This window comes from Aethina tumida, chromosome 1 (genome assembly GCF_024364675.1).
Source record: "Aethina tumida isolate Nest 87 chromosome 1, icAetTumi1.1, whole genome shotgun sequence".
NCBI classification, from domain to species: domain Eukaryota; kingdom Metazoa; phylum Arthropoda; class Insecta; order Coleoptera; family Nitidulidae; genus Aethina; species Aethina tumida.
The window spans coordinates 9574977-9602935 of record NC_065435.1 but is presented as its reverse complement, the minus strand read 5'-3'; the positions used below and the strand labels follow the sequence as shown (position 1 = coordinate 9602935).

Genomic DNA, 27959 nt, shown 5'->3' with positions numbered 1-27959 from the left:
AAATACCATTAATAGTTTATGAACGCATGTTTATAACAAACTTGGAACAACTAAAAACATATTTTGTTTACAATCAGATTATAAATCAAAAATATGGAAATTGTATAACACGACTAGGCAACCCATTTAACACATACACATGTTTATCGATAAAAGCTTAAAAAATATATGTGAAACATGCACTCAGTAAATTTTCAAATTACAAATGTTGTTGTTTAAATAGTTTTTGGGAAAAAATAATTTAAAACAGCTCAATTTTATGAATATTGTCGGTTATAGAACAAATTTTTACCCCCACCACAGAATTCCCACTCTTATCTGCGCAAAAGTCAACGTAGGTTCTCTGCTTTATCGGCTTAGGTCTTTTCGTGTTAGCTTCTGTGAAAATATACATGTTTGAATCATGAAGGTAAGAAGAAAAAACTAAGAAAAACGTAGTAAAAATGTGTAAATACTGACGTGAAACTAAACAGTGACTTGGAAGAAACAGTTTTGTGTTAATAATTTGTGAAAGTGCGATGGGATGGCTTAGATATTATAAGAATCGTTTCGTCGGAACTTCATCTCGACCATTGTATTCCACATGTTGTTTATATTTTTTAATAAGTGACCGGCCTCGGAGTTTGTTTTCGAAACACGTTGCCGTCTGCTTTCGTCTAATCGCAATTGTTTTTCTAACTTCCTCAAGCACTTCCGACCGTTGAAAAACTTCCGTGTCGAGCCGAACATAACCTAAAACTGTTTTTAGTACAGACCCAAGTCACCCAAGTCGATACGATTTTTTGTCAAGTTGTTGCAATTAATTATGGTTTTAGCTAAACATTTCGTACCCCGCCACGGGATGTCAAAAACTGGTCGAAGTTGTGGACGAACACAAACTTCGTATCTTTTACGAAAAACGTATGGGCCAGGAAGTCGAAGCCGACTCACTTGGTGATGAATGGAAAGGATACGTCCTCAGAATTGCTGGAGGAAACGACAAACAAGGTTTCCCCATGAAGCAGGGTGTTCTCACTCATGGTATGTTTGTTCAGTTTTTTCTTACACATGGCTACCAGTAAATGTTTTGTGTGGTACTGGTTGCAAATATATGTTTGGTTGTGTTACTAATATAGGTTATAGGGTTTTCTATGTTTTTACCTAATGGGAATGGGGTGTGTATTTGTAATTCGTAATATTATGAATGAGATTGTTTATATTAACATTGTCCACACTCAGGCAGTTTTTCAGTGTATTTGCCTAACTAGAAAAACGTTCATGTGTGTGGAAAATAGATATTTAAATACGATCTAAAGACAACAATAAATTGTTTATGGAGACTATTAAAATTACAAATTCTGCTTGCATTAAACTAATTGTGTTACTTTGTTTATTTGACTTCATTTATTGAGATTTATTTGATTTAAAAAGAAACTAATAATCTTATTTATAATCTATTTTTCACCCTTCTAGTTACGAAATCTTTTCTTTTATTAAAAATCTGTATATCAGTTGTCAAAACGTAAAACTCCAGAAGTACTAAAACTAATTTCTCTCTGTTAAACTTTACAATGTTATGATAGAAAGTGTTTAAATATAAACCAATTTAATATCCCGTGATGGTTAGAGAAATAGCACACAATCCTATTTATTATTAATTTAGGAAATACACACTTGTAATTAAGTACAACCAAAATATTTTATATTTTTTTATACCAATAATTTCTTTACTGAAATGTAAGTTTTTTTCATTCAGTCTGTCTGATTGTTGTACTAGACCCACTGATATTGTATGACTCAATTAATTTTTTATTTGTCTAGAAGACAAGAAAGGATTTTGTTTACTAATTCTTCCAATTTGTCTGACTATAAAATGAGTTGGTTTTCTGTTAAAACGTTTTCTTATTGTATTTTCAATCGAGTGTTTTGTTTCATATTTGATAATAACATTGTAAACCATTTTTTGGGAACATTTCAAGCTTTTGGGGACGTCAGCAATATTTAGACTTTGATGTTTCTTGGTAATTATTAGTTCCTTTTCTCTGGAGGGCAATGTTTCTGTCTCCTACTAATTAAAATAGTATAATTCTTACTATTAAGAGTATTGTTAAATAGTGACAAAAACGTAAATGTGCCATTTCTTTGGCCAACCAAATCAGACTAATATATGGGTTTAAAGTAATATCTCCGTCGTTTTTAAGATATGGATAAAAAAGGAAAAAAACGTGTAGAATATTGAACTATCTTTGATTTTAAATTTTGTGCTCTTTCCCTAGCCACCACTCTACATAAAAATTAAGTATAATAGTACAAATTTCTTAAAATTGGAACAGTTTGTTAAAACAAAATTCTTCTTTACAGGCCGTGTCCGTTTGTTGCTTTCCAAGGGACATTCTTGCTACAGACCCCGCCGTACCGGTGAACGTAAAAGGAAATCGGTCCGCGGTTGCATCGTAGACAGCAACCTCAGCGTTCTCGCACTGGTCGTCATCCGCAAGGGTGAACAGGTAAGGACCCATTTTTGGTTAAATTTTCTGGTTTTGCAACGCAGGTACGATGGAGTGATGTCCCCAATTCACTTCACAGTTTTAACGTTGCATAAATCAACCGAGAAGGCTTACCACATATTAACAACTTGATTTGTTAACGTGTTATTGGCTTCACAACAGTTCACCCGGTCGTAAAAATCGATTGTTTCGGGGATTTATGGTTGTTTTTTGCAGGAAATTGAAGGTTTGACTGACAAAAACGTTCCACGTAGATTGGGTCCCAAGAGGGCTTCCCGCATCCGTAAGTTGTTCAACTTGAGCAAAGAAGACGACGTACGTCAATACGTTGTCAAGCGTCCCCTTCCCCTCAAGGAAGGCAAGACCAAACAAAGGTACAAGGCACCCAAGATCCAACGTTTGATCACTCCATTGGTCTTGCAGGTAAGTCTTGTCAATCTATTCCATAAATTTGTATCCACACTCAGGCAGTTTTTCAGTGAATTATCATAACTAGTAAAACGTTCATGTGTGTGGGAAATAAACATTTAAATACGACCTGAAAACATCAATTAATTGTTTTTGGGGACTGTTAAAATTACATGTTTTGCTGGTAAATTAATATTAGTTGGTTAAGTTAACGTAAATTGTCTTGTTTCACAGCGCAAACGTCATAGGCTCGCACTCAAGAAGAAGCGTTGCCTGAAACGCAAAGAACAACAAGACAACTACGCCAAACTTTTGGCCCAAAGGAAGAAGGAATCCAAGGCACGTAGGGAACAATTGAAGAGACGTCGTTCCGCCAGTATGCGCGACAGCAAATCCAGCAGAAACTCTGACAAATAAGTGATTTACATGTTTGTTTTATTTGGACGACAAATAAACCCTTAATTCTAAGGACTTGGTTTTATTTATTTTATTTTATGTAGGTTTTGTTACCTGCAAGCGACTAGAGCCGGTTGATTGATTTGTGGTCAGCTGGTGTGAAAGCCTTGCAAAAACAAGACAGTTTTACCTTGGAAGGTTAGTTCTGTCAGTGGGCTAAACCTTCTGAAAAACTGTAACATTTTTTTTTGTGTTAATTACTCTTACAGGTGCAGGAAGGCGGCGGCCACTTTAATTAAAAGGTAAGACTTTGTTACTGTTCTTTTTCTTTACACTTTTAATGTTTTAAATGATGATTCTCCATAAATTAATGTCTTCTTTTCCCGTCTGAAATATAATGAGTGAGAAACTATATCTGAATGAAACTTAATCAACCTTTTAATAACCAAATTTTTTCGTTGTTATAATATTTATTTATTTTTTTCAGCATTCAAGAATTCCCATTCGGGACTTCCCTGTGAGACAAAAGGTAAATGTTTAAATTAACTACTATTTTTTCAAATTTTCTTATAATGATGATTCAAATCAATTATGTCTTCTTTTCCCGTCTGAATAGAATGAGCGATGAAATATTAATCTGACAGAAAATGAATATTGCTTTAAATTACACACGAAAAAATTATTCTACAATAATTTTTTGTTTTGTTTCAGATGGAAAATGGAGTAAGTTTTAATGTAATGAATATTTTATTGAAATAAACAGGCTTCAAAATTATTTTTGTTTCATTTCACTACATACTAGCAAGACTTTAATTCAAAAAATTTTCAAATGTTTTTGTTTTCCTTTCATTAAAATTTTTTTATAGAAGATAATATAGAATTAAGAGACGCAAGTAACTAGACCTGGTCAATATTTTTGATTATTGGCTGGTGTGATACCCTTGCAATAGTAAAACCAATTTCACCTTGGAAGGATTAGTTTTATCAATGGACCAACTCTTCTGATAAATTGGTACAAAATATGTTGTAATACAGAAAGTTTAGTTCAATAAAATCTTTTTGAATATTAATTTTGGTTTTATTTTTCCTTTCATCGACAGTTTATAATTTAGGATAATATAGAATTAAGAGACGCAAGCAACTAGACCTGGTTAATATTTTTGATTATTGGCTGGTGTGATACCCTTGCAATAGTAAAACCAATTTCACCTTGGAAGGATTAGTTTTATCAATGGACCAACTCTTCTGATAAATTGGTACAAAATATGTTGTAATACAGAAAGTTTAGTTCAATAAAATCTTTTTGAATATTAATTTTGGTTTTATTTTTCCTTTCATCGACAGTTTATAATTTAGGATAATATAGAATTAAGAGACGCAAGCAACTAGACCTGGTTAATATTTTTGATTATTGGCTGGTGTGATACCCTTGCAATAGTAAAGCCAATTTCACCTTGGAAGGATTAGTTTTATCAATGGACCAATTCTTCTGATAAATTGGTACAAACTTTGTTGTAATACAGAAAGTTTAGTTCAATAAAATGTTTTTGAATATTAATTTTGGTTTTATTTTTCCTTTCATTGGCAGTTTATAATTTAGGATAATATAGAATTAAGAGACGCAAGTAACTAGACCTGGTCAATATTTTTGATTATTAGCTGGTGTGATACCCTTCAAATAACAAAATCAATTTCACCTTGGAAGGATTAGTTTTATCAATGGACCAACTCTACTGATAAATTGGTACAAAATATGTTATAATACAGAAAGTTTAGTTCAATAAAAACTTTTTTAAATATTAATTTTTATTTTATTTTCCTTTCATTGAAAGTGTTTAATAGAGAATAATATAGAATTTTAAGAGATGCAAGTAACTAGACCTGGTCAATATTTTTGATTATTGGCTGGTGTGAAACCCTTTCAATAATAAAACCAATTTCACCTTGGAAGGATTAGTTTTATCAATGGACCAACTCTTCTGATAAATTGGTACAAAATATGTTGTAATACAGAAAGTTTAGTTCAATAAAATATTTTTAACAAGAATTCTATTTAATTTTCTTTTAAATATATATTATATAGTAATAGATGAAAGATCAGTCAATGTTTAGTGATAACCCTTAAGATATTAAAACCAATTTTTCCTTGAAGGAACTAGTTTTATCATTTCCTCCGATAAATCTATACAATGTGCGATAATTTATTTATTCCAGTAAGTTTTTAAAAAAGTTACTATTTTTAATTTATTCTCAACAATTTCACTTTACGTAGCCAAATTCTTTTGCCATAAAATGATGGGAATAATTTTTTGCCTAACACACCGTATATATATTTTCCTAGAACACTAATGAATAACAAATTGTTTGTATTGTTTTAAGATTTATATACTGTTACTGACTAGTAGTTGTGTAAACAATTTTCTTACGTAAATGTTTATATTTACAATTCCATTTTTGTATTTACCTGCGTGTTTAAATAAAAGTATCTGTATTTTGTTAAAATGGTACGTACTTTTAAATTTTTTATCAATATTATATTTATAATACGTTTATAAAGATTATGCATATTACTAATTATTTTTAGTAAATATTGCCATTCCAAAGTTTATTTATCAACTAATATTTGAGTGCTAAATCAAAATAATATTACTTAAAAGTTTTTAAAAGACATTTGAATTTCCGGGTAGTGTGCTAAATGGGTTGCATAAACACGACTTGAGGAAGTCCGTTTGATAATACGAAGATAAACAAGGAAACTGTATTATCAATATTGTATAAAAACAAAATGGTGGTTAAAGTGTAGATTGACGTTTTAAAGTATGTTTTTTAACAAAAAATAGTGTTATTTGTATATTTACCAAAGCAGTAAAAATCAATTTGACTTTATGATTTAGTTTAAATGGTGAGTTGAAAGAGTTCAGTGTAATTATAAGTGGTGGTACTGTGTTATTTGCGTTGTTTATTGGGTCATTTGTATGAATGTTCTATTTAAATGTACTTTTGCGTTTATTTCTTGATTCCACTGTCAGGTTGTTGAGTGGTTAATTTCGCAGTTGCAAAAATTATAATTGAACTACCTACTGTTCGCTAAAACTCGTTAGGTTGTAGTCGATAGTCTTAATGGTTTGTTTATTGAAAATTAATAAGTATGCCAGTGTATAGGAAAGCGATTTTATTATCAAAAACTCATAAAAGGGAAATTACAAATGCACAACTGATTGTTCAATTTAGTTGCCAGTTTTGCAGACGTATGTGAAGGCATAAGTGATTTTCTGTTCCAGAAAATAATGTGGTAAATAATAGTCGTAATATAAGAAAGTGATGACAAGCCAAAATACACAGGTTCGTTATTTTGTTTATCTATATTTTGCATGCTATCAATTAATTCTTTGCAAACAACTTATTTTATTATTTCCTGTACTTAAGTATTTACTATACAAGCCTTTATTTTTTTTTCTACTTCTTATTTGTTTTGCGATTTCGTCGCCAATCTTTTCTTTCTGTTTTATCATGCATGTGTGCTTCCTTTTTATTTCTACTGCGGGAAAATGAGGCTATTCCAAAATGTTGTAAATATTCATGAAAATAAATGTGTCAGCTTTTTAGTGGATCAGAAATTATATAAATTAAGTTTCGTAAGGCAAATCTCGGATCCATACGAATTTGCTTTAAAAATAATTGACATGATAATAAATTTAGCCTTCTGCGTTACTGAAGGTTACGAATTTGTGAACCAGTCACTAAAATAGTCCATATTTCCTCTATGTAAATTAATAAACCACAAAGTTATTTGTGTGTTGAAGGAAAAAATATGGTAGACGTGTGTTCAAACAGGTTGCAATGTTTAAGACCGTGCCAAATTAACCCCGTCAACTCCACACACACACGTATCCAAAAACAACCTGTCTCCCATTCCACGTACCCTGTTTACAAATAATCCACCTTAGTCTGTGAATTCCGTCGGCGTTATTGCGCTCCATTTTAAATTGGATCTGGGTGGGCAATAATTTACCATTGAAACGGCACTCAAAAGGAAATGTCCCATGTTATTGCCAATAAAACTGGTGGCATTGCGTACCGAGCAGGTGTTTAAGCCCTTTGATATACGCTGTCGGACGTTTTAATCTGTGTTGTCCGGAGAAAACGGACGATAAATTAATCATGCAGCCAGGAATTAAATCGAAGTCATTTTGTGGTTTCGATTCTGCATAAGATGTATATAAATATTAATGATACGCTACTACTTTCAAAACTTATTAATATTATACAGTAACTTTTACATTTTAGACATCAAGTAAAATTGTTTTTGTGTGGCACAGTTCAGTAATTATGAGTAATTTAATATAAAAAATGTGTTTTTTGTCTCTACATCCACATTTTTTAACTTTTAAGTATTAAGAAAAAATGAAAACAGATCAAAACTAATGTTTTCTTTATTTATTTTTTTGGGGAGCTCTTCCACTAACATTTTTAGTCCATAGATATTCATAAGATAAATGTGATCATTTTATTGAAAAGGGGCTGTAACTAAAACTAAATTAAACAAAAATGTTGTATACATTTAAATTTTTCCGTATTTTTTATATTTCCATGCTATAATTATTAATTTACTTTTCTTTTAACTGAGATTTTTATCTGCTTATCGTACATTTTCCATATTTTATGTCGTAATTGATACTAAATTAAATATAATAAAAACTTGACTTGAAATCTTGAAAAAAAAATAAATGAGCAATGTAGCTGCTCACAAAAATAACATACATTTAAATAATATATTGTTATTAAATAATTTAAACGTAACATAAAAAAATTGTTAATACTTTGTTCGTTATAAACCCCTGTAAATAGCGAGGCATAGATTCAACGAGATGTTATCAACGGTCGTTTGAAATTAAATTCCACGACTCTTCAATTAATAACCACAATTGATCTAAATTTGATGGTTTTTGGTGTTTTAATCGATAGTTCATGCTATTCCATAAGTTTTCAATTGGATTTAGATCCGGACTTTGCGCTGGCTAATCAAGAACCTCATCGTGATTATCTTTGATCAATTTTGAACAATAATATTCTGTAATCGTCCTATACCATGCCAAGACAAGGAACCATAAACTCTAACGTTTCCTCCACAGTGTTCCAATGTGTTTCTAACGTATCTAGGATTCAAACTTTTATTTGGAGAACGACGAACGCATTGTTTACCATCTGATCCTGATTTATTGAACTGGGTTTCATCACTTCAAAATACTTTTGCCCTAAATTCTGGAGGATAATTAATATATTTTTGTACAAATTTTAGTCATGTACGAATATTCCTTTTTGAGATCAGTGACTCAATTAATTCATTTTTTATTTCCCTAGAAGATAAGAAAGGATTTCGTTTACTGATTCTTCCTATTTATCTGTCCTTAAAATGAATTGGCCTTTTGTTAGGACATTTTCTTATTGTAATTTCAATTGAGTGTGTTGTTTCATTGTTAATAACATTGTAAACCATTTTTCTGGAATATTTTTGGCGTTGTAAGCAATATTTAGACCTTGTTTTATGTTCATTTTTATTTCTCTCTTCTGTGGAATGCAATATTCCCTTTTTTCCCTCCTAAAGTGAGTTATTCAATAAAATAATAGGAATCCTACCAAGAATAAATTCTTACTATTAAGAATATTGTTAAATAATGAACAAAAGATAACTAAATATATTTGAATGTGCCATTTCTTTGGCCAACCAAATCAGGCTAATATGTTCGTTTAAAGTAACACTGTCGTTTTTAAGATATATACCAAAAAAAACGTAAAAAGTAAGTTGTGGGCACCACTGTATGTATATTTTATCTTATAACTACCCCACATTAGATTAAAAATACACGTGATATCATGTCATTATCCTCATCGTCATTTTCATGTTTCATCACTTTAGTATATAATTTGTTTTAGTTTTCTAAAGTAGATTATTTAAGCCTTAAAAATGTTTTCCAACGTCACCCCCTTCTATTTTATTATCGTTTGTGGTAATCCACTATTTGTATGAAGCTTTTAGATTTTATTTTCGGTTTTATCAATACATTAGTGTTTTACAGATAATGAGTAGTAGTAGAAAGTTTTTATTTTGTACATTTTGCTTATTTTATAATTATTATTTATATTTAATTGATATCAAAATTCACTTTTAGTGACATTTTGGTAATGTCCCAAGTAGTACAACAAGGTTAAATTAGGTGCAATTTATGTAAAATCAGGTTTTTTTCGTTTTTGGTAATCTATACCAAGAACTATTATTTAAATGTTAGTGTAATGTCAACCTTACAAATGGGGAAAGATTTAGATTTAAGTTTGGTCAGTATAACTAATTATTTAGTTTACAATAAATAACGTTGAACGTTAATTTTCAGTTAAATTTATATAAGACTTAATTGGCTAAATCCTACGTTTTAGACAATTATTTACTAGTTTTTAATGGTTTGTCTATAAATGGGAGATGAGCAAATCTCAATTTATTATTTAAAAATAACCATACCATAAAAAGTGAAAAAATATGTAGATTTTTATATTTTATTTTTATTAATTTTTATTAAATTTCCTTTATTATCGTTTAAGTATTGTGTTAATATTAGTAATACTTTCATAACTTATAAAACATTCTCCATAGAAAACAAATTAAAAGGTCATCTTACTCATCTCATGTTGAAATACATAAACAAAATTTGCTCAGATGCCGATTATAGTCTAAGTACGTTTAGAATAACATAAACAATAAAATTAAATTGTATGAAACAATTCCGTATGACTAATCTGCAACAAAAAAATTTAATTGACATACCAAAACAAAAATCCCACGTTTACCTGGTAAGAATGTACTTGGTATCGAAAAGTTCTCTGCGACGGTCTTCATTTATCGTTCATCCGCATGTTTATGCCTATTGGCGCCAAGCTATTAGAAAATGAATCACTTACTTAGTTGAGTTCACAGGCTTTTAAATTTAATATAATTTATTATAAATTAATTCAATTCGTGTCTGGTTAAATCACTCCTTTTAATGGCATTAGCATCAACCTAATTCTCAGTGTTATACCGTTGTTTGAAAAGAATCAGTGACGTGTGAAAATTTTAAATGCTGAGGATATTCAATTTTAAATTTGATATGGGTGGGCAAAGACGGCGTAAAATATTTTATATATACAATGTGTGCCACCATAAAATCTCACATTCCAGTTACGGAATTTACAGTACTGGTCATGATTGTAGCAACTTATTACAAAGAAATCATGGTCAAAAGTTAATAAAAAATGTAAAAATCGGGCTGCCATTGACTTTTTGTTACTTTATTTTTTAAATTTTTTAATCTAAAGTAAGTTCTAGTAAAAAATAAAACATAAATTAGCAATTTTTATTTTTTATCAAATTTATATATACAGTAGTGGCCATAATTATAGCAACTTATTAAGATATATTAAAAATGTAAGCTGTACTACTTAAATTGGATGTTCAATCTAATTTTATTCTTTAAAAAGTTGCCTATTTTTTTTATTTTTCAATGGACAAAATTATAGCAACTTTTTACTGGTCAAAAGTGAGCTACGAAAAAAATTCTCAGTGCAAAAAACTTGAAAGAAAATCGATAACTGGATAAGTCAAAAAACAATCCAATCTCATCGTCAAATTGAAATTAAAGCCAACCTGGAGGAAATGGGACTTGCTGAAATTAGTTTAAGGACTGTAAGAAGATGGTTAGTGTATGGGGGTTCGTTTCACACCAGATCTACAAAAAAACCCTGGTCTCTACTAAAAATGTAAAAGTCCAATTTTGACTTGCTTAGGATCACATTCACTGAACCACAGAACAGTGTCGGAGTTTTTAGTGACGAGACTAAACAAAAAGTTTGTTGTACCCACAGTGAAACATAGTTATGCTATGGGGATGCTTCAGTTTTTCTGGCGTAGGTCCCCTTAGACTGATTTATGTACAGGGATATATTAAACAACAATTTACTTCCATATATTGAAGAAATGATGCTCTTAATAAATGTGTTTTAACATGAAAACAATCCCAAAAACAAATGTAAATTTGTGACGAATTGGTTAAAAGACTCCAGACATCACTCCTATAGAAAACATGGGGAATCATTTTTATAATCAAATTCTACATAATAATTTTACAAATTTAAATGAACTCATCACAGCAAATCAGGAAGCTTGAAGGAATATAGACCAAGGAGATGGGCTAAAATTATAAATCAAAAAGGATATTATAGAAAGTGTTAATGTTAAAAAACACAGAGTTAATCATTAAAAACCCCTTTTAAAATTAAAGTTGCCATATTTATGTTCAGCTCAATTCAGAAAAATATATGTAACCTTTCATGGAATAAGAATAGAGTAGTTTTTATAATACTGAATGAAACAACAGCAGCAAATTAATATTATTTTAACAGTTCACACTAGATAAAGTAGCTGCATCAAACGAGATCCACTAAAGCATGAATTTTACAAAACAAAAAATTTTGGAATAGATCCGGTAATGACGGCCGTGCCGTTTTCCCCCGGGGGTACCCCGTTCTTTAAGACTTAGCTGGAAAGTGTAAAGTATTTGCAGAGGTACCAACCTTATAATCAAAACCAATACCGTCAAACCGATGGGCAATGGGATTCGAGTGCGACGGCCCCCCAAAATCCGCCGACGGTACCCGCTAGGGGCATAAAAAGATTCACGACCAATGAAGTAACCCGTCCATACGAAGAGTCTCACTGGGTAAGCCAAAATTTGCATGCAATGTTTTTATAATGACGCCGCCCTTTTGTCGTCGGTTATCGATTTCATTAATTAGTTTTAAATACAATATCTTTTAGATAATTTATTGGTCAAAGGTTTTGTTACTTGAATTTATATATTTGTTTAAGATTAATACAAGTGAATTGAGTAAATATTTTTTTATATTTGAAGGGTTTTAAATACTTTATACACATCGATAATTGATATCTGTTGTAAATTCTTATACATATTATCTACGACAGGTGGATACTTTTTATTAACGTTATAATTCTCATCAAGTAAATAAGACAAACATGAATAATATTCTGGATAAACCGCAGTCACCACATATTTATATAATCAATTCAGGAAAAGTGTGATAACTTAGAAAAAAGTACAGTTTATATATGTATGTGTTGAAATGGAGCAAACTTAGATGATCTAACAAATTGAACTCGCAGATAAACAACAATAACTATGCATTAGCCAAAACAAAGTAAATTACTCTAATTTATTGTTATCACTTAAGTCATTATAAAATTATCTTCTTAGCAATAATAATATACTTCCTCATCGCCGAATAAAAATACTACTCATTTAATGATTACAGCCAAGTCGATAATTTGAATATATTTGCATAATGTGTTCAATTTATTTACGCTTACATCTTCATTTAGAAAGTCCACATACCAAATAGTAGAAAACTGTTTGATTTTGTGTTGCGGCACCGAGTTTCTTTTCGGAATGAATATTTAACTAATCCAGGGACGGATTTACAATTCGGTGGTCCAACCCAAATTTTTTTGATTCATTTTTATTTGACTTGCATCCGGAATTATTGTTTGGCCATGTGTTAATGTGTGTTTATGCAATCGCTGAACCGATTGAAAAGTTGCAAGAGTTTTTAGTACGTTGCGGTAGTTCATGATGTTTTGCAACCTGAAATTTGCACAAGTATTTACATAGTTTGCCAAGGCTTGTGTTGTTGTGTTAATTGCGTTTTTTTTTTAATTAGCACCGCCATCGAAATGGATTGTAGTTGGATAGTTTTGCCTTGGTTTATTGAATTGTTATTTTTTTATCTGGGAACTACTAATTAATAAATAACACTAATTTACGGAGAAAAACGCATCAAGTGGAAAGAAATTTTTCCTTACGTTTTACGTAGAATTCGAATATGTTGAGTATGTTAAGTTTTTGAAACAGAGCCAAAGAGTCATATTTTAAAAAATTGGTCTGTAACAACGGTATTTTGTATCATATTTTAGTCTAATTTGTATTAAATCATAAAGAAAAGATACAGGAACATTTTAAACCATTACATGACTCCGTAACTTCAGTAGTTCAATAATTATGAGTAATTTAATATGAAACAAAGTATTATTGGCCTCCTTTTCCACAATTTCTAACTTTTAAATATTAATAAACAAGGTAGAGAGATCAAAAGTAATGGCTTCTTTATTTAATTTTATGGGGAGCTATTTTGGTAACATTTTAAGGCCATAAACATTCATCTTGTACCTCGCACAGGATAAATGTGATCATTTTACTGAAAAAGTGTCTCATACGTCACTTTCCTTATTTTGTGCTGTAACTGAAACTAAATCAAATAAAAACTATTTTATGAGTATAAATTTTTCCTTATTTTTTACTTTTCCATGTAATATTTATTAATTTACTTTTATTTTAATTGAGATTTTTATCTACTTATGTTTTATCTTGTAATTGATGCCAAATTAAATATAATAAAGACTTGATTTATGAAATGTACACCTGTAATTAAATACAATCAAAATATTCCTTATTTTATTTAAAATATTCATTCTACAATTAGTCATTTTGTACATAAATTAAAATAATTTCTACTTAATTAATAAACACAATTCATCTAAATTTCATGGTTTTTGATGTTTTAATCGAGACTTCACGTCGTTTCATAAGTTTTCAATTGGATTTAGATCAGGACTTTGGGATGGCCAATCAAGGACCTCAACATGATTATCTTTTAACCAATTTTGAACAACTTTGGACACATTATTATGCATAAAAATCCATGTAACTGGTAATTTATCGTTGGCAAATGGTTCTATTACGTCTCTCATTATATCTCTATGCATGAAACGCTTCATTAATATTCTGTAATGGTCCTATACTGTACCAAGACGAGGAACCCGAAACCCTAACCTTTCCTCCGAAGTGTTCCAGTATCTTAAGTTTTTGGCTATGTCAGCAATATTTAAATCTTAAAATTTCATGTTAATTATTATTTTTCTTTTCTCTGGAACTCTTCTTACTGGCCACATTGGACGTATAGCCAAGCTGTCGATTAAGAAGACATGTTAGCTATTATTGCTGGATAGTAATAAGAACTACGAAAGGAAATTACGTACCCTCTTTTCTGGGCATTATTTTATACTATTATTTTAAATTCTTAATATATGAAAGTAGGAAAATGGGAAAAAAAGACGAAAAAATAATTATATTCTCTTTTAATTACTGAGTTGTACAATGGTTTAAAATGTTCAATGTAAATCTTCTAAAATTTTTTAAAAAATAAAACAGCTTCTCATAAAAGTACTACAAACATTTTCCAATTCTTAATTTTTTTTTTTTTTTCGTATGTATGCAATTTCTCAGTATCTGTAAACTAGTGTAAATTAGTTTTTACGCTGTTAAGTGCTATTAGGAAATAACAATTATATTTTAAATAATATATAAATGAATGAAAACAATGTTATCAGTGATAGATTATTACGTATTCTAGTACTAACGGATAATGCGAGGCAGTAACCTGGGTAGAACGTTATTAAAAACAATACTAATTAATTTCTAAGAGTGGCAGACAATTTTTTATAACAAACTAACCCGATGAAGGTGTGCCTATTAAAAAAACAGTAACTACATGAATCCAGACAGTAACATCGTGACTCACTGATTTATGTAAAACGCTTTGGAATATTAATAAGTATTAAATAATTTTGCAATTAATAGACGTAAGCGCACAACGATGCATCTAAATCAAGGTAAAAACCTTGACCGTAAATAACAACCATAATTACAGTTCCCCCCTCGGACACAGAAACTAGCGACGACACGTTTTTTTCTTTTCTTTTCGGTTATTTTTTAGATGGCTCCTCCAGATCTGCCACATCAAATGGATAACAACATCCAGCATGACTGTAACATGCGACTGAGGTCGCAGAACAACATGAACGTAACTACGACCGCAACAACAACAACAACAACCGGAGACTGCAGTAATTTTAGGAACAATCAAATCGGCAATAACGATCACGACGTCAACGTGAACTGTGTACAAAGCCCGCTGAAAACGGGCTCAAAAGCCACACCGTAAGTATCGAAGCTCGAGACGTGGAGACGAGTGCTTAGTTTGTATGTTTCGTAGATGGTTTCACGGCAAAATAAGTCGAGACGATGCCGAATACCTCCTTGTCCAATCAAAAAAGACGGACGGCCTCTTCCTGATCAGGGAGTCGACCAACTTCCCTGGCGATTATACGCTGTGCGTTTGTTTCCAAGAAAAAGTCGAACACTATAGGGTGAAAAGACAGCAGGGCAAGATCACCATAGACGATGAGGAGTTTTTTTCGAATTTACAGGAGCTGATAGAACATTATAAAAAGGACGCGGACGGATTATGTACCAAGCTTGTTAAACCCTTAATCAACGACTTGTGTATAATACCTGAGCACGAGTTGCAAGTAAGGCACCACTTAAGTACCAAGGGTATTAGTTGTTAACGCACCCTGTTTGTAGATAAAGGAACCCATTGGCAAAGGTGAATTTTGCGAGGTGAAGCTGGGCTACTGGAAGAAGAACAAGGTAGCCGTCAAAGTATTAAACGATTCTAGTGAAGCCGAGGCCATTCTTATGAAGTACGCCACCCCCACAACCCATTAACCTAAGCACGTACTAAACCACGACACATTCCAGGTCATTACACCATGAGAACCTAGTGAACCTTTTAGGAATAGTCAGAAGAAAGGACCAGATCTACCTGATAACAGAGTTCATGAGCAAGGGCAGTTTGGTGGACTATCTCAGGTCCAGGGGCAGACAGCACGTGACCAAAAAGGACCAAATTAATTTTGCGTTCGACACCAGCTCCGGCATGGAGTATTTGGAGAAGATGCACGTGGTGCACAGGGATTTGGCCGCCAGGAACGTGTTGATAGCCGAGAACGGGAGGGCCAAGGTGTCCGATTTCGGGCTGGCCAGGCGGGACAACACCGCCGCCTCGGAGTCGGCCAAGCTGCCGATTAAGTGGACCGCGCCCGAGGCCCTTAAACAAAATGTAAACTTGGATGTTGTTGTGCGTTGTGGGGTATACAACTGTTTTTTTTTTTTCAGAAATTTTCCAACAAATCGGATATGTGGAGTTTTGGAATACTTCTTTGGGAGATTTACTCGTTTGGAAGAGTTCCGTATCCTCGAATAGTAAGTTTATAACTAAAATCTAGTCCAAAAGTTAGAGATGTTGAAAAAAAATATTATATGATTATTGTTTTTTCTATTATTGTTGTACAATGCATCTAGTCAATCTAACTACTCCAAAAGTTTGTGAAACATGGTGGTGATTCAATTATGCTCTGGGGATGCTTCAATTCTTCTGGCGTAAGACCCCTTAGACTGATTTATATAGAAAGATATATTAAACAACAATTTGCTTTCATATATTGAAGAAATGATGTTCTTAAAAAATGTGTTTCAACATTAAAACAATCTCAAAGACAAATCCAAAATTGTGACGGATTAGTTAAAAGACCAAAACATTTAGTTTTTGTCTTGCCCTTTCCAATCTCCACACATCAATTCTATAGAAAACATGGGTTATCACATTTACAACTAAATTTGACATAAAAATTTTATAAATTTAAATGAATTCATCACAGCAATTCAAGAAGCTTGAAGGAATATAAACTTACTCGTCGTATATTCAGAAAATGGTCGAGTCTATACCACAGAGATGGGCCAAAATTATTAAATACAGATTTAATCATTAAAAATTCCTTTTAAAATTAAAGAAGCCATATTTATGTCCTGTTCAATTCAGAAAAATATAGAATAAGAATATAGTATTTTTCATATCACTATATAAAACAAGAATAGTAATTTAATATTATTATCACTTCACAACAAATAAAAAGAGATAGGTAGTTATCTAATACTATGCAGATTGTGAATGTCAAATTTTATTTTACAGCCTCTGGCAGACGTAGTGAAACATGTTGAGAAAGGCTACAAAATGGAATCACCTGAAGGATGCCCATCTGAAGTTTACGACATTATGCGTCAGGTAATTATTAGTAGTTACCCACTCAAAACAGTTGCATCAAAAATTCTGTTTCAGGCGTGGGATTTGGACCCCGAGAAAAGACCTTATTTCCGTGATGTAAAGAATAAACTCCATCAGCTTATGACTAAACATATTGAGACCTAGTTATGTAAATGTACATACTACTATGTATAATATAATAATATGAATAGATGGAATACGCATGTACAATGTACAACGTGATATTCATTAAACTTCATGTAATTCATCTGACAAATGTTCTCTAATCACCCCATATTATTAGTAAATACGTTTTTTGACATTTTTTTCCGCATTACTAAATTATGTGGTAACCTTCCAAATTAGGTCGAGATTGTGGCGTGGTTATTGATATTATTTTCTAATATCCCTACCGTACTTTTGTAAAAAATTTTATTTATTATTTTTTTATTTATTGTACTTAAAATGCGTCAGATATTTCACAACGTGGAAAACATGATTTTATTTTAAAATTCCTCCTAAATGGAAAGTGTATTATTATATAGTTTTGTTGTAATATTATATTGTATATTTTTATTTTATTCTTTGCTAGAATTTGGAAATAAATTCTTTTCTTGTGCACAGTGTTTTATTAATACATAATTAAATAGGGATAAATACAAATAATTTATTCGTTCTTTAAAAATTTAACAATTTGGGGAAGACCAACATGCTGAAGATGCTGTTGAAGGTCTTTACCGGCTTTTCAATAGCAGTAACCTTGTCTTTGATGTCGGAGCGGCTCAAGTCGCCCCTGAAATTCAGGAGGCGGTACAGGTGATCTTCGGTAATGTCCGGATACTTTTCCACAACCCTGTGGAGCTCGAACGACAGCATGTCACTGTCGCTGCGAATAACCTCGCACAACAAAAATATACATTCAAACGGATTATCGTTTTCTTCACCGGTTTTACACAGGTTCATAAAAAGAGACGATAACTTTTTGGTTTCTTCGTCGATTTTGTCGGCGACCATCCTGCATTCCTCGTAAGTTTTCATGGTTAGCCTCTTCGATAGCAAGCAAGTTAGGAAACGCTGGGCCACCATCTTCTTGGCCATAACAGCAACGAATTTATAGTTATCGTCGACCAAATGGTTGTAGTCATTGAAGTAGTCCTTCAGAGTTATATCAATTGTGTCTATTGGAAGGGATGTCTTAAGCCACGCCTGCGTGAAGAGTTTCTCGTAGTGTTCTTCCAAATCTGTGGTTACTTCCTGGAGTAAATATCCGGCGGTTTCGTTTCGTAGCTCCTAAAATTACTATTAATTAAGGTGCTACATTTTGGAATACGTTTTATTACCATAAATCGACGATCAACGGTCCTAAATTTCTCCGATAAGTCATCCATGTTAACAATGGTGGAGTACTGCTTATTTAATTCCGTATTTATTTGGACAAATTGGTAACAACTGTTAATGATTACGATCATGTGCTGCGTAAAATAAGGTATCTGTTTCCTGTCGCTGAAATATCTGTTTTTGAAGTCAACGATTTTCAACCTGTATGACTCGCCAAAGTTGATAACTTGATCCAAGCTCAAACCAAGGACTTTTTCTGTTATAGTAGTACTAAAAATTTAATGTGTAATTGCATGGAGTCATACATATACATTTTGTTACCTCATTGTATTAGTAACTTGTAAATTTTGTGTGATCATTTGGAAAATTAATACAGGGGCAGGTTGTCTTGTATATGTATCCAAGTGGATTTCTCTACCAGAATTCCACTCAGCTTCTTCAGATGTTAAGGTGTTTTGCATCCATTCTTTGTAGTTATTTTCGAGATTCTATAACATAAACAACAATTAAATATTTGATACAAATTATTATTAACAAATTACCTTTAAGTAGTCACCCTCTAATCTCTCCATGACTGCAGTAGGCAACAAAGGTCCTACACTGGATGTGTCTTCATTTAAGTCAGGATGACCGAGCAAGTCCTTAGATTTATAGGTCTTGTTAATCCAGGACAGTATGGTAACATACTCATTGCCCTCCAGACCATTTTGTATTATTTCTTGCAGCTAAAATTAGACTTGTAATGAATATTAACACACAAACATCCTCTGACTTACATGTATTGACAATGAACTGTGATACATGTTAATGTATCTCTTCATAATATCATACTTAGGTGGAAAACAAGGCACACACAACGTTTTAACAACCCTCAAGTCCTCCAGTATTAGTAACCTAATTAGTTCTAAATATCTAATAAGCCAATGTTTATTATCCTCCCTTTCTTCAACCTGTGTCCCTTCAATTCTTGTCGCCACAGATTTCTCCAGTATTTGAAACAGCATTTTCTTCCACCGTTTTGGCCTACCTGGCGGAAGAAATCCGGATTGTTTCTCCTGTTTTAAAGCATCCTCGTCCGACTTTTCTTCACGTTCTATTATCCTCAGAACTGTGACGATCACGCTGGGGTCCTTGCGGACTGTGTTTAACGTTCTTGACAGTATTAATTTCATTTGCTTTTCGAGTAGCTGAGACAGCACTTCTACTTGGGCAAAATATTCCTTCAACATGCCCTTGTCGTGGGGCGACTGGTTGGGTAACTTGTGCAATTCATACAGTAAATCGTCCCTCGACGTTTCCAAGTCTCTGAGGCTCTACAATTAAAAAGTTTATTTATGTTCCAATTCGAATTAGATTTTTAGTAGTACCTGGTGGGTGTGCAGCAGTTTACCCTCATTAATCCATTGTTTTGTTTTCTCAACGCTGGCGGGCATGGTGAATATGTGCTTGTGGTTTTCTATGGCCGTCACATACTGCGAATGCCTCATGTTTTCGTCCCTGACTTCGTTCAAGGCGTTGAACAAAACAGGAACGTCATCGAACAATTTTTGTACAACTTTCATGTCTTCTTCAATGCCTTCGACGCTTTCAGAGCTCGACTTTAACATATTTAAGGCATGTTTGACCCCATCCAATTGCTTTTGCATGGCTGACTTGAGCAGGGCTTCGAATGAGGCCTTCTGTCTCGCCACGGTTCTCTTGTATTGATCGATTTTTTCAATTTGTCCGGGCCTTTGGAACATGGTGATGATTTGACTTATGGCCTTAGCCTTTGCAAAGGCTTCCGCCTCGCTCATATTGGGTTTTACTGGAACGGAAGGCGAAATTATCCACCCATTTTTTGTTTTACTTCGTGTACTTACTATAGACCATTTACTTCAGTGACGTTATTTTATTGTACTATCATACATGTTAATTAGAGTTCATATTTAATTCAGTTGGCCATGTTTTGAACATTTCGAAACAAGTGCTTAAGGTATACTTCTATTTGATGACAAGTGCAATGACGGAATACCAAAACAACGAATCAAAACATACCCAAAGATCAACAACACACATTACATTTCCTGACAATGTTGGTTGCCTATAGGTGTAATTAATTTAGGAATACGAGAGGTGATCTAAATGTTATTGGAATAAAGTACATCTACAATAATTTACAACCTAGCAGGAGGAAGCTTGTGAGAGGGACAAAAAAAACCTCAACTCCCTAAATGATGGTATCATTCCCCAAATTTTTTCACTTAGAAATGGGAGTGAAGTAGAACATTAAAAAGGGGCATTTAATTCCTTTTAAAGATAATTTTTTGATTTCAAAGACCTACAATTTTCTAATAGATCCATTTCAAAAACTAAGAAGTAATGTAAAGGGAATTAGAAGCCCTTCTTAATAATAAGTTATCATTTGGCCCCCAGGATGTCGAAGGTTTTGCTCTAATTTTTTAAAGTTGTTCCTCTGATACAATTCTTTCCTTGTTGTTGAATGAATAATTGATAATTATTAAGTCGGTACAATTATAAAAATCAATTAATTTTATCATAGATAAATCGATTTATACCTTGATATCATAAAATTGGTATCTTTCAAAAGATTAATAATATTTGTTTAGTTTGTTGATAACAATTTGTAATTGTCGATGATTTCATCACGTTAATATTAATGTGATTAAAATGACGCATAATTCTATTAAACCTACCGAAACTGACGCATTTTTTGATTTTACATATATAAAGTTTTAACCTTAATTAACTGGACACTTTAAAACGGAATAGTTTTCTCTAAATTAAACAAGAAAATTTAAAATTATAGTCGATTTTCCTTTTTTATATTCAGTGTGGCATCGGGACACTCCCATAAAATTTGAGTTTCTCAAACTATACAAGTTACAATACCAAATATTGAAATATTTCAGTTACTGTTAATTTTTTATGAATATTAATAAAATTCTTCCATACTTTTTTCCATAAATTAAAAACAAAAGTAAAACCCTGAGAATATAATGAAAATTATAATTAGTGGACCAATTTTTAAATGAATTAGATTTGTTCAGATTTCAGACTAGAGAAACCATTAAATAACATTTGTAACAAGTAAAATAGTCCATATTTTTTTCCACCACCGTATATATGCATAATTTTTTTATGAAATTTGGTATATACCCATTTCGGAGGGTGCTCAATTCAGTGGTGTAGCGAAATTTATTACAGAAAATTTGCGAGTATGATTTCTTCAAATTCTTGTCTAAAAAATTACTCAGTCAATCTGTTTTATTTAAAACAGACTAAAAAAGTTAATTTTTTGGGGGTGTCCCGCTTTTAAATGAGCCACGCTGTTTGTATAAGATGCGTTTTAATTAAATATTTTATATTAGCCTTATAGAATTAAATAGTTAACTTCAGTTTTTCTAAAAAGACGGACAAATAAAATAAATTCTGAAATAAAATAAAATTGTATTGAACAGTGACGTCACGGTGATAGTCTCGGTATACTCGTATGTCGGTATGGAAGAAAGTGATAATTGGCGAGTGACAGCGCTACACGGTTTTTGTACTAATTGTACAAAAAGTAAACGTCAACATTTAGATATGTTCTCTAAAAATGAATCGTAGTGAGGGATTTGTTAAAAGAAGAAACATAAATCGTGAGAATAGTGAGGGTGTCTCGTCGAAAGAAGCGAACAATGACGAAAAGAAGTACTTGCGCGACGAAGACGTCGACGATGGCGATTCGAAGGAGACTAGATTGACGTTGATGGAAGAAGTGTTGCTATTAGGCCTGAAAGATAAGGAAGGTTACACATCGTTTTGGAACGACTGCATATCCAGCGGATTGCGGGGATGCATCTTGATCGAGCTGGGGCTGCGCGGCCGTGTGGAACTCGAACGTGTCGGTATGAGAAAAAGGGGTCTGCTCGCCCGAAAGCTGATCGTGAAAAATGACACACCGATCGGGGATGTTCTGTTGGATGAGGCACTGAAGCACCTTAAAGAAACTGAGCCACCAGAGACTGTTCAAAGCTGGATTGAATACTTAAGCGGTGAGACATGGAATCCATTGAAGCTACGGTACCAGTTGAAAAATGTGAGGGAGCGGCTGGCGAAAAATCTCGTGGAGAAAGGTGTGTTAACAACAGAGAAACAAAACTTTTTATTTTTTGATATGACCACACATCCACTCACTGACAATGTTACTAAAACCCGACTAATTAAGAAAATCCAGGATGCCGTTCTATCCAAGTGGGTTAATGATCCACAGCTCATGGACAAAAGAATGCTAGCATTGATATTTTTGGCACATGCTAGCGATGTCCTGGAGAACGCTTTTGCACCACTCAATGATGATGACTACGAAATAGCCACGAAGAGAGTTAGGAGACTATTGGACCTTAATTTCGAAAATGAATCTAACAATCCTAATACGTGTGATGTTTTGTGGGCCGTTTTTGCTGCTTTTACAAAATAATCAAAACTCAACATATTTTTATTCTGTACAATGTCAGTAGGGTACTATTATTTTATATCATTGTCTGTGAGTCCTGATTGATTTGACCACATTAACACAAGTGTAATATAATAATTAACAGTGCTGTTTTCTAAATTATACTACCTGGAATTTATGTAATACTGTGATGTAGGTTAAATAGCATTGTACAATTTTTCAAGTCACATTTACTTTCCAATAACTTTTTGAGGACGCAGTTTAATAACATTTTTTCTTAAATTTTAGAATGTAATTTTTATCATTATTATGCTAATTTGAATTATGCATCCAATATGTAAATATTTTTTTATCAACAACGTTTTATATTATTGGTTATTATTAGCTGAGCGTTCTTTTTGTGGACCTGTTGAGCACCCCTGTAAATTATTGATATAAATTCAATTAATTACTGGAATAGAATGGAATTACTGGTGAGATTTTTTATTTTTTTGTTTTAATACAAATTTTTGTTGAGATTATTTGCACATTTTAAATAAAATCTGTAAATTTGGACAATTTTAGCAATCAAAAAGGTTTGATTATTAAAATTGTCCGTGGACCACAGTTTTTTTAGAGGTGTGCACATAATCTCAGCTTAAGTATCATTCCAACTATTACAGTAAGATACACAGATACAAGCTTTTTGTTGAAGAACCATGTTTATTTTTTTTTTTTAATTATGATGTAAAATTCCTAATCAATCTGTATTAGTATTAAATTTATATGTTAAACTTATTACATGTCATATATGATAAATAAATGTTAAAAAATGGACTAAATGGTTTTATTAAGAAGTACAGTAGCTAATAGATATGTAATATTTCACTATAAATTAGCCTTTTTTATTATTTGTCTTTTTACGAACTGTTTATAAAAATAATTTTGAAATTGAGGTTTATTATTGTTTTCTATTGAGCAAATAATATTGATGTTCTGCATTGTTTATTATTTGTAAAATGTTGATATGTAAATTAAGTATTGAAACATTAACACATTTTCACTTAGTTAGCTAGTGAGTTGTTGTAAACTATTATACGATTTTACTATATTATTTATATATTATTTTTTAGAATGAATAATTATTTACTAAATAAAATATTATACAAATTTATCTGGTTGTTTTATTACACAATAGCTGATAATATGTTGGACTCATTTTGCTGAACATTCATTTCCTCTAAATTAGATTCAAATATTTATCATAGATAATGAAAATCCAAGTGTAATTCTCCTCGGAGTACACCGTATGTGAACAATTCCCGTTATCAGTAACATTGAATTCAAAAATACTTTAGTAGAAGGTCATCAATTTCACCACCATAAACTATTATATTATATGTTACTAAAAATTGCCATTTTTATGGTAATAATGTTAATTGTTTTTTTTTCTAATTCAAATATTTTCACACGGTTTTAATACGAAAGTCTAATAAGAACCTTGGAATTATCTTGATTCTTACTTGAATTTATTAAATAAAAATTTATGTTATGTCGTATTATCATGCTTGTTTTTGTTATGGATCAAATTTTAATTTATGACAATAAATTTAAAAGGAGATAATAAATTATGTGTGATGCTGATAGTATAGTATACAAGGTGTTTCTAAAATTGATGGTCAAAATTTAGCAACAGGTATAACGCATCCAATAATGAACAAATTAATAAATAAAATATTTTTCTAGTTCTTTTTGAAGAAAATACAGCCCCTTAAATTTAAATTTCAAACATTGCTTTTTCTCATCTTTCTGTAACCTTGGACCAAACGTGTTTAAATTTGGTATGTATTATTCTAAAATACATAAATACAATTCAGTGTAATTCCATAATCATACAGTAGCGTAGATTCTGGAGGTTTCCCCTCTTTGTCTTGTCCTATTTTCTACGCCCTTGAATGCGTTTTAAAACTTAAAGCGTTTCATAGACTTTGCAGAATTTAGAAAATACTCCCGATTAATTTTGATTATCAGCCATTTTTGAGTTAACGTCGTCCCGACTGTCCTGGTCCAGTGAATGTGATCCTAAGCAAATTGGACATTTTTAATAGAAACCAGGATTTTTCTTGTTGGTCTTCTCGCAGTCCTCGAACAAATTTCAGCAAGTCCCATTTCCTCCAGGTTGGTTTTAACTTCAGTTGACGATAAGATTGGATTGTATTTTAACATTCGATTATCCAGTTATCGATTTTCTTTCAAGTTTTTCGAACTCAGACATCACAATAACAGAAAAAATAATAAAGATTATAGTCACTAGTATCCAATTTAAATAGTACAGCTCGTATTTTTAAAATATTCTATTAATAATTTGTAATAATTATGGCTACTACTGTATATAGTATAGAGCACGTTATTGATTTATAAATTAGCTCAATCTGTTGTTGCTATCACGAACTATTATTAATGTAATCAAACAAAATGTTTTATCAAAATTTTTATTCATTAAATATATAATATAAAGGAATGATACGAACATAACTTAAATCATTTGTCGTTTTGTTCACAACAGTAATAAAACAAACAATATTTTGAAAACAACAATATCACAATAAATATCAATTCTTCTTTGGTTGCATACTTGTGAAGAATTGTTGGAGTGTCTTTTGGCCTGGTGGAGGAGGTTTCTTTTTTAGTCCTACTGTTCTACACGGACCCAACTTAATCCTTTTTGTATCAGGATTCTGTGACTTTACAATATCTTTGGAGTCTGTCAAGTCAATGGTGGGTGTCTCAGATTCTGTGTTTGTTATATCTGAGATGTTGTGAATGGATCTTTTCTTCGAAGGAGTTTCTTCTATGTCCAAATTTAAAACTTTTGAAGTAAGACTACTTTGAGAGTCGGGTTCGCGAGGTTCGTCTTTGGTAGATTCGATGGAGGATTGAGATTCTGAGAATGGTTTATTTTCGTCGTTGTCCACTTTGTTAAAATATCTACTTTTGGTTATGACATTTCCTGGTGGAGTTGGGGTCGTATTAAATTTGCTTAGTTTCTTTTTCAAAAATGGATTCTTGCCAATGACGGGAGACAAAGATTTTCTTTTTTCGGGGGTATCTTCCTCAGGAGTTTTTTCGTCGTCAGAATCCTCTTTTTTAGGAACAATAATGAGAGATTTTTGTTTGTAAATTGATAATTCATCGTCTAATTCGAGAACTGGACTAGTATTTTCCTTTTTCTTTACAAAAGCAGGCGCAGATTGTTTATAAGTTTTGGGTGTCCCAAACTGAACCAAATCTTTTGGTTTTGCCTCTACTTTTGAAAGTGGGACTTTGGCCCAAATACTTCTTGAGGGTAGGAGCTGTTAATCGAAAAATTTTAATAAAAATAAATTTTATAGACTAAAGACTTACACTTTCTGGTGGATACCAGTTTCCAAATTCTTCATCTTTTGATGGATGTAAATTACCTAGTGCTATTTTTAAAGCCTTGTCATTGTCATATTTGGCACCTGCATTTTTGCAAAATTTAGGATCTGTACCACATTCTGCTGGATCTGTGAGTGACACCAACTGCCTTTTAAATGGATCAAATACAGTCTGATGTTTAAATGTTGCATATGCTATCATAAATTGTTCTTTGTATTCTTCAGTCACGTCTAAATGCCTCATATTTAAATATCTGGGCACCTTATCTAAAAACTGAAACAAACAATAATTATATTAAATTATTTAATTTTTGCTTATTGGATTATATAATTTTACTGAAAAACATCACATACTTTTAAAGGATCAGTTTCTGCCGTAAGGGCCAGAAATTTTAAAGCTTTCTTAAGTCCTATGCCACTAAGTGAGTTAAGATAATCACAGCCTGACAAAATACACATATAACGAAACTTGTCAAATGTATATAAATCAGGTCTTAGTTTCATTGCTTCATTAATTTTTTCAGAGTGGACTAGCTGTCCATTACCAATCATATCCATTTTGTACATCACTTTCTTACAACCAAACAATATGAGGTCAGAGTCTTCAGTTATGATGCAGTCTGCAATGTTATTAATACTAAAAAAAGCTAACTGTGCATCAGATTCGTATGGTGCTACAATGCAATCCACATTTTTTATTTCACGACACTTTTGTATGAGTTTGTGGGCCATTTTGGGAGTTATGTCGATGGCTTGCTTCATAATATTTCTTGCCTCTTCTACTTTGCCTAATCTTAACAATTCGGCAGTTCTTTGCTTGGCAGTTCGTCTTTGTTGCCTTCTTTTAGCCTCAGTTTCTGATTTTGCTGGCAAGTTGTGTCCATCAAATACCATAATAACGTGTATGTTATTCTTCACCAACATATTCACATACTTTAAACAATAATTGACATATCTATAAATCATAAATTAAATATCAACTGAAAATGTAATTTAGTAGTTGTTCTTACATATCAGTGTCGTCTCCTCTTACAAGCTGTTCAGCACAAGCATTGGCCCCTTTGTGGAGCCAGCAATAAGAGTCAACAGCCACAGTTCCACCTCTAAATCTAGATATATTGGTGTCCTCGGTGGCTTTAGCCAAAAACGGCAACAATCCAGTGATGCCCATTTTCAACTTATTCGATTCACCCCAAAAGATTCACTGGTTCCTCTCACTCCATCCCCGAATGTTGTGTTTAATGTTTTGCAGTCAAATGTTGTTTTCCCTCCATATATTGTTTGTTATGTTGGCCATAATTGTTGCCAACCCAAACGCGCCTAACAAGCAAAAGACAAATATTTGGGACATTCCTTTGTAAATACGCAAGATGTTCGCGTTAATAGGACATTCCAGTCCAATTAGGACGGTATGAAATGTCATTGATTTATACGAGTTTATTTAAATCTTTA

General features: G+C 32.1%; 5 protein-coding genes across 8 annotated transcripts; 3 read left to right on the top strand and 2 right to left on the bottom strand.

Moving 5' to 3' along the window:
* The first annotated feature begins 321 nt into the window (after window positions 1-321).
* On the top strand, window positions 322-3362 carry LOC109595468 (40S ribosomal protein S6). Its single transcript, XM_020010822.2, has 5 exons — window positions 322-409; window positions 816-1020; window positions 2341-2486; window positions 2703-2909; window positions 3129-3362. Exons 1-5 carry the CDS (start codon window positions 404-406, stop codon window positions 3309-3311), a joined length of 747 nt encoding a protein of 248 aa, XP_019866381.1. The 5' UTR covers window positions 322-403; the 3' UTR covers window positions 3312-3362.
* A 2719-nt stretch (window positions 3363-6081) lies between these two features.
* On the top strand, window positions 6082-17952 carry LOC109595469 (tyrosine-protein kinase CSK-like). Of its 4 annotated transcripts, none has more exons than XM_020010823.2 (10): window positions 6082-6192; window positions 6572-6632; window positions 11882-12037; window positions 15165-15388; window positions 15444-15759; window positions 15815-15933; window positions 15992-16352; window positions 16409-16495; window positions 17262-17354; window positions 17409-17952. In XM_020010823.2, the coding sequence occupies exons 2-10, from the start codon at window positions 6612-6614 to the stop codon at window positions 17496-17498; spliced, it is 1467 nt and encodes a 488-aa protein (XP_019866382.2). In that variant the 5' UTR covers window positions 6082-6192; window positions 6572-6611; the 3' UTR covers window positions 17499-17952. The 4 variants fall into 4 exon arrangements, with proteins under 4 accessions (XP_019866382.2, XP_049818416.1, XP_049818428.1 ...); XM_049962459.1 differs by having other exon boundaries at window positions 11873-12037; XM_049962465.1 differs by lacking the exon at window positions 6572-6632 and having other exon boundaries at window positions 6092-6192.
* Window positions 17953-17980: 28 nt separating this feature from the next.
* LOC109595458 (exocyst complex component 3) lies at window positions 17981-20681 on the bottom strand. The gene is made up of 7 exons (XM_020010812.2): window positions 20534-20681; window positions 20039-20478; window positions 19448-19984; window positions 19214-19396; window positions 18993-19159; window positions 18674-18941; window positions 17981-18623 (listed from the first exon to the last, which is right to left on the bottom strand). The coding sequence occupies exons 1-7, from the start codon at window positions 20541-20543 to the stop codon at window positions 18012-18014; spliced, it is 2217 nt and encodes a 738-aa protein (XP_019866371.1). The 5' UTR covers window positions 20544-20681; the 3' UTR covers window positions 17981-18011.
* A 1521-nt stretch (window positions 20682-22202) lies between these two features.
* On the top strand, window positions 22203-24262 carry LOC109595457 (Golgi phosphoprotein 3 homolog sauron). The gene has a single exon (XM_020010811.2). The coding sequence runs from the start codon at window positions 22270-22272 to the stop codon at window positions 23131-23133; it is 864 nt and encodes a 287-aa protein (XP_019866370.2). The 5' UTR covers window positions 22203-22269; the 3' UTR covers window positions 23134-24262.
* A 1302-nt stretch (window positions 24263-25564) lies between these two features.
* LOC109595460 (exonuclease 1) lies at window positions 25565-27787 on the bottom strand. The gene is made up of 4 exons (XM_020010814.2): window positions 27518-27787; window positions 26862-27462; window positions 26494-26781; window positions 25565-26441 (listed from the first exon to the last, which is right to left on the bottom strand). The coding sequence occupies exons 1-4, from the start codon at window positions 27676-27678 to the stop codon at window positions 25701-25703; spliced, it is 1791 nt and encodes a 596-aa protein (XP_019866373.2). The 5' UTR covers window positions 27679-27787; the 3' UTR covers window positions 25565-25700.
* Window positions 27788-27959: the final 172 nt, after the last annotated feature.

What these genes read in the sequence shown, in the direction of transcription:
- LOC109595469 (XM_049962459.1), top strand. Translation starts at nt 6,612, where the DNA reads ATGACAAGCCAAAATACACAG. An exon ending in TGACAAGCCAAAATACACAG is followed by an intron (nt 6,633 to 11,872) that starts GTTCGTTATTTT and finishes GAAAGTGTAAAG; the next exon opens with TATTTGCAGAGGTACCAACC. An exon ending in TACCTGAGCACGAGTTGCAA is followed by an intron (nt 15,760 to 15,814) that starts GTAAGGCACCAC and finishes CCCTGTTTGTAG; the next exon opens with ATAAAGGAACCCATTGGCAA.
- LOC109595457 (XM_020010811.2), top strand. Translation starts at nt 22,270, where the DNA reads ATGAATCGTAGTGAGGGATTTGTTAAAAGAAGAAACATAAATCGTGAG.
- LOC109595460 (XM_020010814.2), bottom strand. Translation starts at nt 27,678, where the DNA reads ATGGGCATCACTGGATTGTTGCCGTTTTTGGCTAAAGCCACCGAGGAC. An exon ending in AGAGGAGACGACACTGATAT is followed by an intron (nt 27,463 to 27,517) that starts GTAAGAACAACT and finishes TATGATTTATAG; the next exon opens with ATATGTCAATTATTGTTTAA. An exon ending in ACTGGTATCCACCAGAAAGT is followed by an intron (nt 26,442 to 26,493) that starts GTAAGTCTTTAG and finishes TTCGATTAACAG; the next exon opens with CTCCTACCCTCAAGAAGTAT.
- LOC109595468 (XM_020010822.2), top strand. An exon ending in GCAGGGTGTTCTCACTCATG is followed by an intron (nt 1,021 to 2,340) that starts GTATGTTTGTTC and finishes TCTTCTTTACAG; the next exon opens with GCCGTGTCCGTTTGTTGCTT. An exon ending in TCATCCGCAAGGGTGAACAG is followed by an intron (nt 2,487 to 2,702) that starts GTAAGGACCCAT and finishes TGTTTTTTGCAG; the next exon opens with GAAATTGAAGGTTTGACTGA.
- LOC109595458 (XM_020010812.2), bottom strand. An exon ending in ACAGTTCATTGTCAATACAT is followed by an intron (nt 19,397 to 19,447) that starts GTAAGTCAGAGG and finishes GTCTAATTTTAG; the next exon opens with CTGCAAGAAATAATACAAAA. An exon ending in CAAGTTACTAATACAATGAG is followed by an intron (nt 18,942 to 18,992) that starts GTAACAAAATGT and finishes TTAAATTTTTAG; the next exon opens with TACTACTATAACAGAAAAAG.